General features: G+C 40.5%; 1 protein-coding gene across 2 annotated transcripts in view; it reads right to left on the reverse strand.

The window, feature by feature from the left end:
- Window positions 1-276: 276 nt before the first annotated feature.
- The window catches only part of itprid2 (ITPR interacting domain containing 2), a 41228-nt gene continuing 23952 nt past the window's right edge, over window positions 277-17552 (reverse strand). The window contains exons 11-22 of one of the 2 annotated variants that reach the window (XM_008432928.3): window positions 11655-11762; window positions 10949-11336; window positions 9289-9496; window positions 8801-8852; window positions 8174-8256; window positions 3899-5461; window positions 3661-3720; window positions 3399-3523; window positions 3180-3306; window positions 3018-3083; window positions 2587-2916; window positions 277-2494 (exon numbers count right to left, since the gene is read on the reverse strand). In XM_008432928.3, the coding sequence (XP_008431150.2) occupies window positions 2387-2494; window positions 2587-2916; window positions 3018-3083; window positions 3180-3306; window positions 3399-3523; window positions 3661-3720; window positions 3899-5461; window positions 8174-8256; window positions 8801-8852; window positions 9289-9496; window positions 10949-11336; window positions 11655-11762 (3218 nt within the window). In that variant the 3' untranslated portion in view covers window positions 277-2386. The remainder of the gene's footprint in view (window positions 2495-2586; window positions 2917-3017; window positions 3084-3179; window positions 3307-3398; window positions 3524-3660; window positions 3721-3898; window positions 5462-8173; window positions 8257-8800; window positions 8853-9288; window positions 9497-10948; window positions 11337-11654; window positions 11763-17552) is intronic. The other variant, XM_008432937.3, reaches the window with a different exon arrangement.

Genomic DNA, 17552 nt, shown 5'->3' on the forward strand with positions numbered 1-17552 from the left:
ATTTAAAGTAGTTTCAAGATTTTTGCTTCATTTCTGTTTTTCAGTTAGTTAATTACTGCAACCACAATGCAGATTTTGAACCAAAATGCCAATTGTATAGTTTTGACTTATTCTATTTTACAGGGTCCATTTAAGACTCATTTCCTGCATAAATAAAACACCACATTATAGATGTAAGTTGACATGTCCTGCAAATGATTTTGTTAATAAAAACACATTAAATTCATTAACACAGTTAAGTAAAAAGTAAAATGCAAGCACTCTCACACGTGTTCGTACTGAAAATAAATACATCTTTATTATCATCTCTACAGTGACCCCTCCCTACATCAGACTTAGGACACAATACAAAATACACATCATCATCATTATAATTAGTAGACATGGACAGAAATTTATAACCACCAACATTCAGACAGTAAAGTGTGATTAAGAGTGGATTCTTGATCTAAATGTAATAAACTGTGTTTCTCCAGCAGATTTGCGTTTGTGAACATAACTGCAGGCTGAAAAAGTTGAAGCGTTCACATTCATGGAAGAATGCATTAAGGTCCCATAATAACACCTGAGCCAGCTTAACATGCTGTAGAACCATAGTAAATGTGACTGAGGACTCCGTTTTGAAATGGTAAGCAATTTTTAAGCTTCACTTTAAAGTTTACACAAATTCTCCCAACACAGCTCTGCTCTCAGCAAACAAATGCAATTTTGCGCACAGATTTGAACAGCTATTGTCCAAATAAGATGAGGGGGGAAAAAACAAAAAAAGTTAGGAGGTCTCCTATTGACAGTTCCCTCAGCCAATCACATTCAACTTACACATGTACAGACTGTCTTTCTAAATTTATCGACTGTTCAAAAACCCGCGAGGCACCACACAAGCTTTAATGCTTTAAAGACAAAAACAAAAAACAAACAAAAAAAACTAGGTAGTATTGAACATAATGTCATCAAGCGGTTCTGCTGGTTCTGTGGAGTTTTCTGTATTAGAGGCCTCTGAAATGTTTGCAAACAAAAACCTAAAAAAAAAACAAAAAAAACCAACCTCAAAACATATTCAATGTGTTCACATTATTGCATGCATTTTTCATCCAAGTGAAACCAACATGCTAACGCTCCAAAAGCTGAAGAAGGCTCTTCCATCCGAGCAGTTGACACATAGTCATCCTCATCCCTTCAACCTACCAAAACCTCTGACCTTTAACCCTCAGCATCTCCCAGCAACGCACGCAGATCACTTTCTTTATCCCGCAAACCATGGGCTTTAAACTGCCCAACGGAGCATATTTCAGGAAATTTAATGCAGGTTGATGATGGTTTTTTTTTTTTGGGGGATGGTGCAGAGAAAAATGTCAGAATCAGAATGGAATGTTTATTTTCTGCTCATCAGTTCATAGATGTATCCCATTTTATCTTGTGAGCATAAACTGGCTGAAGCAACAGTGTTTTGCATAAGGTGACTTAAAGGCGGCGACTGAAGCAGACGCATGATGAGGGTGATGGCGATGAGGATGATTATGCATCAAATTCCTCAATAAAACTGGTTTTCCTAAGGTGAAATGTGCATGGAATGAGGGGGGGGAATACAAAAACGCTCACAGCGAGTCTGAGAAAGACTGAACAATGCAAACTTTCACAAAAATGTCCATTAAGACAATTTAAGAAGATATTAAGAGATGTTAGAGATGGTAAAGACTCAATTCATAGCTCGTGTTCTCCTTTAGGTTATTCAACATCTGTCTGAATAATTTTTACCTGTACCTCGACAGGAATTTCAGTAAGATCTGATTTATTTTCCAACTGCTGTTTTATTTGGTGGTAAATAAACATAAATATGATTGTATGAACTGGATATGGAATCTAAGGAGCTAATGACTAATCATAAAAAAAACAAACAAGTTGAGGAAAAACATGTTGAAGTTAAATTAACATTAAACTGTTTGGCTAGAGGCACAGATATAGGAGACAGATCTTTAAAATGAATGCAACTGAAAGAAAACAGGAAGTATTGCGTTGCTATTGTTGTACAAGATGCTGTTTGTAGTGGTGATTCTAGATGCAGTACTCATGGTATTAGTGGCAGTAGTGGTAGCTGAATTGTCAGGGATGCTGATTACAGCATTTTTATACATAAAGAAGAAGAAAAAGAAGCAGAAAGAGAGGTGATAAGTTGAGAAATTTTCACTGATGCTCCAAGAAAGTGGAAGCCTCTCCCATCTGCAGCAGGGTTTTTCAGATGGCTCATCAGTGTTACCAACATACAGTGTCACAAGCACATAGTGTTGCACAGTGTTACTCGGGTGTACAGTGTTAAAGACAGGCAGTGGTTTTTGTTCAGGTCCTGGTTGATAAATGCTGCCGGGTGGGTGGGCGGCGTTCTGCCAGTCTACATGGGCTGTTGCCGGGCAGAAAAGGTTGAGCCCTGTGGAGACGCAGCAGCTAGCAGCTCGTTGTAGATCTCCCGTCGGACCTCCTGGGCCACGCTCTCTCGGATCTAGAAGAAAAAAAAAATAAGATGCAGAAATGCTGAAACCGTGGAACTGCCATCCAAGAAAAACTCCAATCGTTCCAAGCCATCACTTTTACCTCTCTAATAAGCTGTTGAAAGTTGTCAGGTCTAAATTTCCCGGCCTCTCTTTCCCTATCCGGTGCCTCGTGTTCTTCTCCTTTTTCTGTCTCTACCTCTTCACTGTCTCTCTGACCCTCCTCTGCCTCCTCGGTGTGTGCGTTAGGTCGAGCAGGCGGGGCCGGTGTTATGTTGATTGATGCACGATACACTCCTTGACTCTGCTTGCCATCGTCTCCCTCCCCTCTGACCGGACTGGGCGAGCGGGTGGACGGGACGCTGGAGGGGCCACGGCCTCCGTAGCAAAGCTCTGATTGGAGGAAAAACTGCTCTCTGAGGAGGTCTGACACCTGGACAGTCAGGAAATCAGACAGAAAAGGCAGAATAGTCAGTCAAGCACGAAATGTTTTTGTCTTCATATCAGGGATTGAGAGTTATTTTGTGTGCTGACCGGCTCCATGGCTCTCAGTGCAGAGGCGGTGGACAGGCTGTCTACGCTGCCCTCTCTATGAAGACCCTGAGAAGAACAAGATATGCAGGTGATGCTTGTGGACACAACCCATCTCAAGGCCCAGTTTAGAATGTGTAACATATGTTTATTAAACTTCTGTACACATGTTCTCACTCTGAGGTTCGAGTGCGGCGTCAGCTCCATCAATCTGTCCTCCAGCTGTTGCTCCAGCTCCTGGAGTTCCTCTCTGACTTGTGACCTCAGAGACTGAAGCTGCTCTGCCTCCATCCTGCAAAACAAGCAAAAGAAAAACAAAAAAACACAAAGTCATGAACAGAAGGAAGCAGCCAGGTTACTTCCGTGTTTGTTTCTGAGAGTCACCTGTCAACGGGACTCAGGTGCTTGTAAACGACGGCCTGTTGGCGCATGATCGACAGCTCCAGGTCCATCATCTGATTGCGGAACATGTTCAGACTGCGTCTCTTCTGCTGGAACTCTGCCACAGACTGAAAGCAAAGATTCACAGCTTAAAGTATTCTTATAGTGTTCCTGTAATTGGCAATTCTTGCCTTAAATGATCTAATTCACAGAAAGCTATTTATTTTCCTTTTTTTTTTTTAAGAAAAAGAGACATAAAATATACCTGCTGGCTGGTTGCAGCTGCTCTGAGCTCACCAAACAAATCAGGAGAACTGATCCGGCTCTGGAGGAGGAAATAAAGTTAATGAGAAAAAAGGCAACAAACTAATATATGTTATGTTAAAGCAAGAGGAGAGAAAGCTACGATTGGTAAATGTACAACCCATGGCTGTAATGTGACACTAGTGTACATGAACTAAGTTATTCTTTAGACAAACAGTCGATGACTGAGGAGGACCAACCTGACTGAGACTCTGAACCGTTCCCCTGATCTCGTGCAGAACCTTCCTCAGCTGCATCTCGGTGCTGGACGGGCTTCGTCCTGAACCTAGGGCTGCAACAGGAGAGAGCCCGGGGTGAAGGTGTGTGTACCCGTGTGTACCGTAGTAAGGAGAACCAAACTGATGCGCCGGAGGAGCAGCAGGGAAAGGCAGTGGATGGCTGAATGAGTATTCTGGTAGGTGCATCGGAGGAGTTCCAGGAAGTAAGCAACCCAGATCGAAGGGTGGAGCTGAGGAGGAGTAAGGCTGATGCAAGTTGATGAAGCTGCCGTGCGGCGGGACTGGGGGGGTTGCAGGCTGGTGCAGACTGGTTAGGCTAGAATAGTGATGCACTGGAGGGCTGTGATGTTTAAAACCATAAGGAGGACTGGCGTAGTGGTAAGGAGGATAAGGGTAAGTAGTAGGACTGGGGAAAAGGTTGGGTTCTGAGCCCAGCATTGGAGCATTGTGTCTTGGGAACATCATGCGCCCAGAACCAGCACTTTGCTGGCTTTGGTTGGTGTTCAGCTGGAAGGGGTTTAGTTCATGATTACTGGATGACAGATCGGGAACACTCTGGGTGGTCCAGGAATGGCCCTGGTCTGGGGAGCTGTCAGGGGGAGGACTGGAGCTTTGCAGAGAATAAGACGACCGCAGCAGATGGCGAGGGATGGGTTTAGGAGGAATGGCGTGTGGTGGGTTTTCTTTAGAGCCAGGGTTTATGATCAAAGTGGACACACAGTTGCTTGGCTCCTCTTCCTCTTTCTCCTCATATTCCTTTTGCTCTCCGTCCTCCTGAACGTATTTAATGGAGTACCTGGGTGGGGTACAGAACGCTTGTCCTTGACTGAACTGGATCCTGACAGAGGACACGACTTTAGAAGGTGAGAGGAGGGACAAAGGCAAGGAGGACGACCTTTGCATAGGGATCAAACCACGTCTGCCTATTATTCCTCCGGGGGTTTTGGATGGGTTGTCGATCTGGATGCTCTTGTGCTGGCCCAACATCCTGAGCTGGTTCTGTTTGGCTCTATTCAGTGCTCTAAGAACCGGAGACGTTGGTGCGGAGAGAGCAGAATCAGTCTTTTCCTCAGCTCTCTCTGTGGCTCCTTCTGCATCGATCAGAGTCAGGGGCTCAGTGTGATGTGGCTGTTCTTCTGAAGTCAGCTGATTTTTAGTGTTTCCCATCGCTGGTTGTGGTTCTTGCTCATAAGCAAACGTACTCTGGGTTTGATCTGGTTGTGGTTCCGTGTCTGGATCAGTTCTGTCCTTAATATCCAGTTGCTCCCCTTCCCCTGCGAGTCTGCTCGTGGGAAGGTGGTGAACTGCGTACCGTGGAACCTGCAACAAACTCTCTTCATGTGCCACGTCTTCCATGGAAGTACCACTCTGTTCCTTGGAAGGAGCGGAGGAACCTGCCTCCTCCTCTCTGCCACCCAGAAGCTCAAAAGCAGGCTGGTCAAGCGGCTGAGGTGTGGCTACGTCTTGTGATGGGTGTGACGTCACAGTGGTCTCACTGTCACAGCTGTCACAACTCTCCTGCACCTAGTTAGGAACACATAAAATTCATATTTTAGACATCTGCTGAAAGAGGTACTTAGATCCCAGTACAATACCAATCAACAGTATGTCAACGTAAAAGAAAAAAAAAAGTTTATTGCTAGACTGAAGTTGCACCCTCACATTTCTACAATTTGACATAAAAATGTAGTTGTTAATGTAGTAATGTTAATTATTCTTGACAGCAAAGAGAAACTCTCCTGATTTGGTGTTCAAGAATGTCTTTTAATCAATCTGTTCTTGTGTGTCTACAGTAATTACTGCGTCACTGGTCTCATGTCAAGGCCCAGTTCATCTCATAAATCATTCACCCGCCTCTAGAAAAAAGGCCAAGTTAAACCCTCTGTCCTTGGTAGCTATAAACATATCTCCAATTTATAAAATTTTTTAGAGAAGACTGAGGTAAAGCAGGCAACGTCTTCTTTAAATAAAAATATCCTTTTTGATCAATTTTGTTTTGGTTTTCATCTCTTCTCAGCAACTCAAGTGATACTCTGATTCAAATGTCCTATTGTACTTCTGCATGACTTGATCAGATCATCCTCTATGGGCTGAGGCATCAGTGTACCAGGATCCAGTCTAGAGTTGTTCATGACTGTCTGACTTATCAGTTTCTGGAGCAATTTGAATTTTAAATATTTTTAAGCCTGCTCCATCAAAGCATTCCTATCATGGGATCAGTGCTTTTTTGGTGTAGAGTCTCATTGCACATTTTAGCACCCTTAAAGACATTTTTTATTACTACTAAGGGAATGTTGTTTAAATAATATGTTGCATTTATTACATTGGGTCCTTAAACTATGGTAGTTGCATGGTTCAGAATTGAAGACATACAGATTGGGTTCCACCGTGCCAAGGTTAGGACAAAATTATGTGTTTATTTAATTTAGATTTGACAGAGAGAGGAGGGAGAAGATATGAAGCAAAGGCTCTGAGGTCAGGGGTCTGGATGACTGCATTGAGGACTTCTAGCCTCTATATGTGGGACATCCGCTTTACTTTTACATCACAGGACGCCCCAAGACTTGATTTTTGTACATTTTCATGCTCCTGCCAGAGCAAAACTCAACATACTGTCAAACTTCTGACTAAGTTGTGCAGGGCCTACTAGCTGCACCCACAAAACAAGGCAAAAAAACCCAAAAAACAAAACAAAAGCTTTCCACCACAATAGATCCAGTACTTTGAAACTCTACATCAGGGTGATGCAAGTATAGAATAGCAGAGATCATGAAGTGAATAAACGTAAATCGATTAAATATTTTGAAACTGTATTGAACATTGACAAGTTGACGCTTTCTTTCAGTAAACAACTTTAGCTTACATAATGTATAGCAAATGATGTTGTGTGAAGGTTCAAATGTTCAAAGACTGACTGTTTTTTTTTACTTGCATTTTACCACAAACTGGACAAACTGCACCTGTCAGCCTTCAGCTTTGCTCTCAACATGTCAAGACAAGCAGTCTGGCACATGTGCAACAAAGAATTAAAAGCTTACTGCTGTCTGTGTGAAACTGGATTAATAAGCATCAACTTGGGGCTCACAGTAGTGTTGCAGATTTTGAACAAAATGTTTACACTCATATGGCTTGATGAAATATTGCAGGGAGTTTTTTTTTTTTTTTTACCTTATACAAACAGGAATGTATATAAATAAATCCTCAAACCTTCTTTGAGTAGACATTTCCTTCACAATACATTCATACTTTTTCATATTTTCTCACTTTATAACCACTCAGTGGATTTCACACCAATAAAAAGTGGAATATAACTGAAGTTCTTCCACCTGCAGGATACCTGCAGCTCCTCCAGAGTTACCATTAATCTCTTAGCTGCATATCTGATTACAGGTCTCCTGGCCTGGCGTGGAACGGCATGTCAAGGTAGATTTGCAGCCGTGCCAAACTATTTTCACTTTCAATCACTCAGATATTGTTTACAACCTAATCCCGCTTTAAACTTCTTAAAACTTTTTCTTCAACCACCAGCGGGCGCTTTAGCAGAAAGTGAATCATTGGAAGTCAAAATTGGAAATCAAAGAAGTGCTAATTTCCATTTAGAACAAGCACATGCTAGCAGCAGGCACGATGTAGAAATGTTTTCAAACTCATATGACGCAGCTTTTAAGTTGATCGATCTGGTAGCACAGGAGGGAAATGGAGCCGCTGCACATAAGCTTGGCGTGAAGGAAACCATGGTTCGGTTTTGGAGACGCAGGGCTGCGTCCTTAGTAAATCCAGCAGATTTATTAAGGATCCAGCCCTCTGCTGCATCCTTGTGAAAACCGAGAGCGGCGGAGATACCAGCGGCTTATAACCTTGTGCGGCTTATATGTACGTTTCCAGTTTTTTGGGGGTTTTTTCCCCAAAAAAATGTGTAGGTGCGGCTTATAGTAAGGTGTGCTCCATAGTCCGGAAAATAAGGTAGCTATTGTTCAGTCTTTAGCTGCAGCTCTATGTAGAGCATTGCTCCCCAACGCTGGTCCTCAAGGCACAGTGCCCTGCATGTTTCATATGTTTCCCTGCTTTAATGCACCTCAATCAGCTGACTGCAGTTTAACACCTGCTAATTGAAATCACCTGGGCTGAAGCAAGGAAACAGTTAAAACATGCCAACACTATATTGGTGTTAGGAAACACTTATATAGAGGTACAGAGTGAAGTGAAGAAGAAAGTCCAAATAAAAGTTCAACCAACCTTAAGGTAGCTGCTGGAGTCACCAGAAGGCTCCTCAGCAAAGCCACTGCTGTCAGACTGTTGACTAACAGTCCTCGACAGGTCTAAGAAAAAAAGGGAAAACATATTATTTCTGTTGTACTCTAACCTGCAGGTGGCAGCGTAGAGCTATGAATAATGAAAGCTGTGCAGAGAGACTAGGACACAGGACAATCTGTCCTTGAAAGCATCTGAAGGAAACGGGAAACAGGAAAACATTTATGATATTGCAGTTTATTGGAAAAATGCTAATTCATCAAGCTTTATGGGTTCTCAAGGCCAGAATTCGCTACATTCGCAAACATGGCATTTTAAATCACAGATTTATATTGTTGGGCTTTTAAGACATGCTTATCTTCTTTTTACAGTCAATTTTAGATTAAAACTAATAAAACACAGGTTAAAAGGGAATGTTTTATATTAATCAATTTAAGCAAATACTAGCGCTAATGTATGTTTTAAATATAAAGCTCCAAGTAATAAGCATTTAAAATATTAAATATTCAAAATACAAATTAGTATGAATGGTTTATACAAAAAGAAAAACATTATAGCTAAAAATAAAAGAGACCAATTATGTAAGCCCTGAATGAATGTACTAGAACCAACCTGTGATTCTGGATGTTCTGGATGGCAGGGCTTCATCATCATTAGTCTGAATCTAAACAGGCGAGGGACATTTGAAAGCAAGATAAACAATAAAGAATGTTTTAATCACCGAACAAATGCAGACATACACTGACTCAACATGCTTGCACATTCTTTTATGGTCAGAAAACAGAATTAATCAGCTGATTTTTCTTCTACAGATCGACAGTAATTATCTCAGTCCCAGTGGAGATCTAAAACCCCAGCTTTCACTTTAGCTCAGTTGTTGTGTAAGAACGCAATTTTGCCTTTATTTGCATTCATTTGCCTGGGAGAGTAGCTTTGCAGGCTGAGTTGAGTGACCACAGGAGAGCAGATGAAAATAAGATGGTCTGGTAAAAGGCCTAAGTGATGTCATTGGGCCACCTGTGCGTGGGAAGAGGTTACCCTTTGAATGACAAAAAAGAACAGTATGAGGAAGGTAGGAGGAACACAGGAAATCCTCATACCTCTTCCATGTCAAAGGAGTCTGCGTTCTCCGTGCGAAGCTGGGCGAGTAAAGGCGGGGCGAGCTTGGAGAGAGCTTTCTCAGGGGTGGAGGTGAGGTCGGTCTCATCTTTGGCCACCTGATCACCTTCCTCCTCTGCTTTCTGATGGGTTGTGTGAAGGTCAGCTGAATCTGGCTGGTGTTCTGGTCCAGTGCTGCTCTGTTCAGGACTGATAGGTGGATGAATGTTAGCAGAAACAACAGCAGTGGCGCACTGAGCTACTTTTATGTTCAATCTAAGTGTCACTTTAAATACACTGCTCACAAAACCTTAGGAATATTTGGCTTTCCACATTGACATGCGGTTTCAAATGGTTTGATGTGACACTTGGGTGCCTCTCACCTCCTTTAAAGGTGACATTCATCATCTGGCTAAACAAGGTACTGTTGTCAATAAAGCAGTCATCAGTGTGGGATGTGAACTTCTCTGCCTTTCTGTGACTATTCTAGCCTCCCTGAGTTTCTCGACACTCTCAGCTCAGAACATCCTGTCTGACGCCACACAATGGTGAGGTGCCATTGATCTGTTGTTAGGTGTCATCTTGGTCTTATGATGCGAACAACAATAATGAGGAGGACTGTTTAAATCTTGAATCCGTTTGAACCCGGAAATTTAGTCGATTCATAAATCAGGCACATGCTGTGAATTTTGCCGTAAAGCTCGTTGTTAAGTGTTGAATCACTGAACAGTTGGAAACGTTTAGAAAAGGTCACATTAAGTTCACCTGCGAAGGTTACAGCTCATTCCTAAGTTTCACCCAAAAGCCAAATATTCCTGGATTTTATGAAAAGTGTATGTTCTTAATTACATAAGAATAAATTAAAATTAAAAAAAATAAATAAATAAAAAATTTATTTGAATTTGTATAAATTCAGGTGTGCCGTATTCTAGCTGGTCTAATAGGAATTATCGTTGTCATCCTGACAGAAATGACTCCGACATCAACTCTCCAAGGATTATTTAAATTTTTCAGAAAGATCAAATCATAAAAAGCTATGTGTTCGGGACTAAAAAAAGTACAGTGATTTCCAGACTATTGACCACACCTGACTTTAAGCTAACTTTAACAAGAGGAAATAAATACATATATAGGTCATACTTGTCTATAGGCTGCTGGTGTCCATATTGTGACATGAGATATTTACCCAGAAGATTTGTTTAACTTTTAATGAAACACGTACAGGTAACAAACACAAATACGAAACGTAAGTGCTTTTCCTAACATTGCATGTAACACAGCTGCTTAAAAAGAAAAAACAGCAGTCTAGCAGGAAAAAATCATTGATCCCCATCTTCATCTTCCTCCTGCATACTAAAACCACTAAAATCGTCTTTTTCAGTGTCAGAAGTGAACAACGACACACACTTCCCCAGTCGGTCTCAATTCCACTTTTGTCTCAAAGTAAAGTCACCCTTTAGCTTTATTTATTTATCTAGAGTTATAATTTACTGAGATGCACCTGTACATGAGAATCACATCCTTCTGTTCTTACAACAAACTAAGTAATGAACATGTACTAAATCTTTCCACTTTGAGGCATCGTTTAAAATTTCAACAGAATTTAAAAAGGCATTTTTTCCCTCATTCTCATTTATTGAATATATAAGAAGCATGGCCTACCTGCTCTCCATTAGCCGATCACCCTCGCCGCCTCCATTGGTCTCCTCCGTCACGGTAGCTAAGGGGAAATTATCTTTCCTGCGCATGTGTTTCTGGCTGACCATCTCCACCTGGTGGTCAGAGCTGGCGCTGGCGCGGTCGTGATCCGTACCGCTACGAGTGTGGTCGTTGACACGTGCGGCATCGGGGGAAGCAGCGTGTCCGTTCAGCAGTGTGCGCTTGTTTGGCGAGGCCCCCTGTGGAGACTCTGCGGTTGATCCGAGCAAGTTCTGTTTGCTCATTTTCTTTATGAGTTTATGAGCAATGTTCCTGGCCGAGTTAGTCCTCCTCAGAGTAGCCAGATCTTTACCAGCACCTCCTTGTTGCTCTCCTTTTTCTCCTTCTCCACCTGAGAGAGATACATCACAATGACATCAATAATAATTAAAATAATAACAATGTCAGCTCTGTTTTGTAATTTAATTTGTCAAGTGAAAAGTAAACAGTTCTATTTAACTGATGGTACATATAAGTTCATAATTTCAGAAAAAAAAGCAGATTGCAACTTTTTATTATTTGTAATATAGAAGTCAATATTTAATCCAAAAAACGTGCACTGTGAATGCCAAATACTGAGTGTTCAAGTTGTCTTGGACAGACAGTTATTTGGCATAACAATGTTTTTTTGACAAGAGAAGAAAAACCTAAGTGTGGTTGAATGGCTCACCTTGATCCTTGCCGGTTAATCTGTTGACAGGATGTCCAGAAACGTTACTGTAGAGCTGGAAGAACTCATTGGCAACCGACGTCAAGACCTCAATCTGACGGAAACGACCTGAAACACAGCAAACAAAGACAAGATCGAATCAGAACAACAGAAATTACATTTAAAATGAAAAAAATGCCAATGGCTACTGGTTTGGTTAATCTGACCAACTCTAGAGTTAAACTGCAGCAGAGGTTTTGTAAGCTGTCCTTTAGGATGCCAGTACATGTTGACAAACCTGTCACTTCCAGATGCGTCTGCTGCTTTCTCACGGTGCCAATTCTCCATGATACCACATAAGAAATATGTTCCACTGCTTAACTTGTGAACCCAGTAGCACAAATGACCTGGGATCTTTTTTACACTGGCCAGCTAGAATAAAGAGGTCAAAGACTTGCAAAAACATTCATCTCACCACAAAAGCACCAGCAGCAGCCTGCACCGAGCACAAGGAGCATTATTAAATGACTTCAGACTGATGGTAGAAACCACTAATCAATTCTCTGCAGCCTCAGCAAGAAAACTTTTCCACTCTCTGCTGTCAAAGTTTGGGAAACAGCATTACAGCCTTGGTTTTGTCTTACAGACCGACAAGAGGAGCAAGTAAGCATATTTTGCTGTTGTGGCCCATGCGCCTCAAGGTTGTGCATGTGAGCCGCTTTTCAGTTCAGGATATTAGTAAGGACAGTTGATGTGAGTTATTGGTGCTGTAGGGTATAAACTACAGAAGTCTGTGCAGAAAGTCAGAGACCAGCGGTTTCAGGAAACTGTAAAGCAACAACTGAGACGAAAAGTTAAAAACAACTTTAGTGCTGCTCAATTATTTGGTGTAGATTCAAAACAAGCATGTGCATTTGATTTTTGGTCGATGAGATGATAAAAGAAGAGATATTTTCCTAACTTTTTGGAATTTATAGGATTATAGAAACCTTCGTAGCAAACATTGGATTACCTATGTAATACAATGGAGGTTTTATCATGATATTCTGTGGTAATATTGTAATATTGTAATATTGTGATAAGAAAACTGCTTTTTTTTTTAGGTAATTGAGAGAAACCTACTCACTAGCAATACTCTTCTTCAGGGCATCGGTCACATGCAGAAGTATTATTTGTAGTAACAATCATATTTTCACATTTATTGATATGTAATTCTCCTTGGACAAACGGTGAAGAAAATACTGAAACTAAATCCTGACAATCCAGATAGTTTTGTAGGTTTTTAAACAATTGGAATTCATCATAACAACAAATCAATATTTGTTGATTTTTATGATTCATCATAAAAATTATGATAATTTATTATGATAAATTATCATCATTTATTGTGATAATTTATCACAATAAATGATAAATCGTACAATAAATGCCCACCCATAATTACCAATATGCTCTTAAATACTTGCTTGTGCAGTTAGCTACTTTGTACTTTGGCTTTGATTAAGAAAGCAATGCAATGTGACCTTTAATTAGTGATAAAACATAAAATATTGACCAATTCAATAATAAAACTCCTCACTGCTATCCTAGGCATAAGTCACAACCAAGTCTAACCTCTAAATGTATTATTTTACGAGACCGGAACAAAGAGTCAACTGAGGAATTCAAGATTACATCATGATACCTCCTGGAGGCAGATTATAACATATTGTAAACGAACGCCTTCCTATTGGTCTATTTTTACACATTCCACAAGTGAGAGTTTTGAGATTCGGTGACGCTCCGCTGCAAAAGGCTCAGGGTGGAATTAAAGACAGACGTCAGAGCCGCTCCCCTCTGCTTCCTCCTCCTAGTGTTGTGTAAGATGCACCGTCAGTGTCATCTCTAACAGGATAATGACTTGCATGCTTTCCTGCCTTCCCTCCCCCTCCTTTTCCTCCTCCCCTTCATACCCAACTGTTTAAACACTTGTCAGTCGGTTATGAAACCCTGACTTCTGTCTTCTGTCGCCCTCTGAAACCTTGCGACACGCTTCGGTGTCGTCACCTGGAAGAGAGCAGTGCTCTTGCATATTCTGACTTCAAAGTCCAAAACAAAAATATTACTTCTTGTTGGCGTGCAGCTTTTACCTGATGCTGCAATCGTAATGCCCTGATGCTTAAAGTTTGAAAAGTGCGACATGCCAATACTTTGCAGATAAAAAAAGGCACTCAGATGAATGCTGAGGTCCATTGTTTTAAATTGATGAGCACATGTGCTGAAAATGCCAATAAAAAGTTTGTTTAGAGAATATGAAACTCGATCTAAAGTAAACTCCAGTACCTCCCATAAAAAAGAACCAACTTTTTTTAAAATATAGATATAACACATCTATATTTTAGATATAGCTATCTGAAATAAAGTGTTTTAGTTTTGTTAAAACTTTTTTTTAATATTTTGTCAGATTTTTTTTAGATTCTCTAAGGATTTTGATAGATTTTTACTTAAAAAAAAGACTGCAGATATTTTAGATTTTGCAGTTTTGTGCAGTTGAATTTTTTTTATATATATTTTGCATTTTTTTTTTTTTAGATTTGCAGGATTTATTCAATTTTTCAATGTATTTATTCAATACAAAATGGCATATTTTATTTCTCATTATTACATTGAAAACTAAATGCTTTACTTGTTTAAATAATTTTCTACAAATAGCAACATCCTATAGAAGAAAATGTATTCCTCCTCTTTTAGCAAATGTTTTATGTTTTGCTCTGGTTTAAAAACTAAAAATCGAATGGAGGTTCTTTAAAAATGACCACAAATGTCCTGCAGTAGATATTTATCAAAAAATGTAAGTTGTCTTTGCACAAAACGTTTGTTAGCTCCATCCAACCTTCCAAATCTGATTATTTTCCCAACACCACAAAACCCACAGACAACCCAAAAGAACTCACCAAGTAACCTGGTAATCCACTTAACTTCAGCAGAATTATCTTTTTTCTTTAATTACAATTCCAGCAAGGAGTTAAAGGCTTAAAAATCAAACAAAAAACTAATATAATAAAAAGCATTCTCTTGACTTCAACCTCAGCAAGTGAAGAAAGGAGGAGATCAAGCTGTTAAAAAATGTTATATTTTATAAGAAGTTGGTAGATCAAACCAGGAATAAAAGGAGCCTGGACTTCAAACACTGGGACACAAATAAGATCCAATATCTTTTGCTACAAATGACAGCCTGACTGGAATATGTTTTCACCAGACTCGACTATTAATATACCTACTTTGTATTCGTTTCTCTGGTACAAAAAAAGCTGTTATTGATATGCCACAGTTGTATCGCTCACATGCACAGCTGGTTTTGTGTGATAATAGTAATACAGCGTGTTTCCTTCTGACTGCTGACTCTGCATTAATGCTCATTCTGGGGATCTTTTCACAGGAAATGAGGGATAAGCCACAAAGACACGTACTCCGTCTTTTTTCCTCTTCATCCTGGGGGGATTTTTTTTTCTAATGGTGAGAACAGGGCTTACATAACAAACAACACACACACACACACACACACACACACACACACACACACACACACACACACACACGCACGCACGCACGCACGCACACACACACACACACACGTCTGTGTGTGCGTTTGGGATCCAGGAAACCGATTGAAGACTATGAGAATGCTTCCAGAAACTACACGTAGATCTCAGAGAAGCACTTCTGTCCAGAACAGTTTCTTGAAGTTAGCAATGCTATCGAGCCAGTCGCAAGGTCGGGCATCGACCATCAATTTACAAACCTTTCATTTTCAACTGTGTCCAGGCTGCTAGCCAACGAGAGTTGTATTCATTTCAAGGTCTGAGTCAATAAACATGTGAAGAAGCGTGAGAGAAGAAAGCACAAGACAGCGGAGAACGCAGCTAACAGTTGCTAAAGAGCGACAGCGCCACGTCTGGACATCAACGCTTAATGCGGTGAAGATTTATGATTTGCTCAGCGAAGCAGAGGATATCCAGAGAAAAGTTGCATAAGACCAGTAGCTTGGAGACTTAACATACCGGCAACCCGAAGAGAGATAATTTACAATAGTGGGGAAACAAAAACTGTAATTTCCTACTGATTTATCTCATCTTATTTTTTATTCATGCCTTTTTTTTTAAACCAGGTCCATCTTCCACATGAGACCAGAAACTTCTTTTTCAAGGGACACCTAGCCAAGGTAACAAGTATTCAAATCAAAACTACATAAATACTGGGACACAATGCACAAACAGTAAATTAAAACACCAAGCTGAACTTATTACATGCAGGAGACACTACATGTGAACAGGAGATTTCCTTAGTTGTGGGTGATTGGCGGATACTTGCATGAAAAATCTACCAATCTTTTCTACTTTCACAAAGGTCTGAAAAACAGTCACGGCCCCTTTTTGCTCTGTTGTGAGAGATGCTGATTGACAGACCTTCCCACCAGGTCACATCTGCACATATGCTGTTAACAATAGTCACTCCGTTGTTGTCAACCTAGCAACTTTTACAACAACAACAAAAAATAATTATCTGTCAAAATCAAAATCAACAGGTCGGGCTTTTTAAAGATCAGTGATCGGCCAGAAAATTCCAATCGGTGCATCCTTCATCCAAACTATTACCATTAGAGCAGACAAGGCACATCACAGCGTCCTCAGCAACAACAATGCTGAAAACTACCGAATATAATCCATATTAATTTGTTATACAGTGATCCCTCGTTTTTTGCGGGGGTTGCGTTCCAAAAATAACCCGCGATAAACAAAATCCGTGAAGTAGTTACCTTAAGTTTTTACAACTTTTACACAGTATAATTAAATACTCTACATTGAAACCAAAGAACAAAGCCTGTTTTCAGGTCAGTGGATGTGCGTGTGCATCAATCGGGCCTTAATGTGATACGGAGGCATGTCATTAAAGCATCTCCTCCAACCTGCCCCACGAGATTCACAGCTGCATCTACGGCAAAGCGATGGATCTCTTCAACCGAGTCTCCGGTCGGGTTTTGCGCTGCCTCTGGCCAGTTTTTTTGCATATTGCAAAAAAACATACAAAGAGATCACAATAAATTCCTGAACTTCTGATGCAAAATCTTTTTGAACTTCCTGCAGTAGCCAGCTGTACTGCAATACCAACATTAGTTTGTCCATAAACAGGAACAAGTTGAGACAGTGTCAGGGAGAGGTACCTCTACATCAAAGTGTGGGAACTTGTGTTGATTAGCCAGAGGCAATAAAACTGTGGTTTGTTTTGGATCCTATTTGACCAAAAATAGGATCCAAAACACGAGCCTCAGCGACATAAAAATAAGGCAAAAAGGCAATTTCTCTGCACTCTGCTTTGTTTGGATCATAAACCATAAAATATGTGAATGTGTGGGCATATCCTGTGCTTGCACCAAAGAAGATGCAGACACCTCTGTATCCTTGCACTCAGACAAAGAGCGCCTGTGTCATGAACTTGTAGAAATAAGTAGAAATCACCATAGCCCTGAATGCCTAAGGTCAGTGCGTGAGAGCTGGACATCAGTATGCAGTCTGATAACATGATAATGTTCTAATTATAAAGCTTTCTCGAACAACAACTTATCAGTTTCCAAACACACTGCAGTACCATTTCTGGCTGAATGGATGAGGCTACTTGCTCAGGGCAACTAAATGAAAAAAACCAAAACAAATCAAAGCAAAGCATCATTTCATTTAACATATCAGCACTGTAGATCTGAAATGCAGTCATGTAACAGATTGCATCTCCACTTAAGCAGGTCTCAAAACACAGCTTTTACACATTAAAAAAAAAATTCTAGTTGCTATTTTTAGTGTAACTAAATATATACCGAGGCACCTATGCAGAGTTTTAATTTCCCGTCAAACAAGCAGTCAAATGTTTGTGAGCATCTTCCTCTTC

The sequence above is a fragment of the Poecilia reticulata genome, chromosome 2 (assembly GCF_904066995.2).
Source record: "Poecilia reticulata chromosome 2, P_reticulata-male-v2, whole genome shotgun sequence".
NCBI lineage: Eukaryota > Metazoa > Chordata > Actinopteri > Cyprinodontiformes > Poeciliidae > Poecilia > Poecilia reticulata.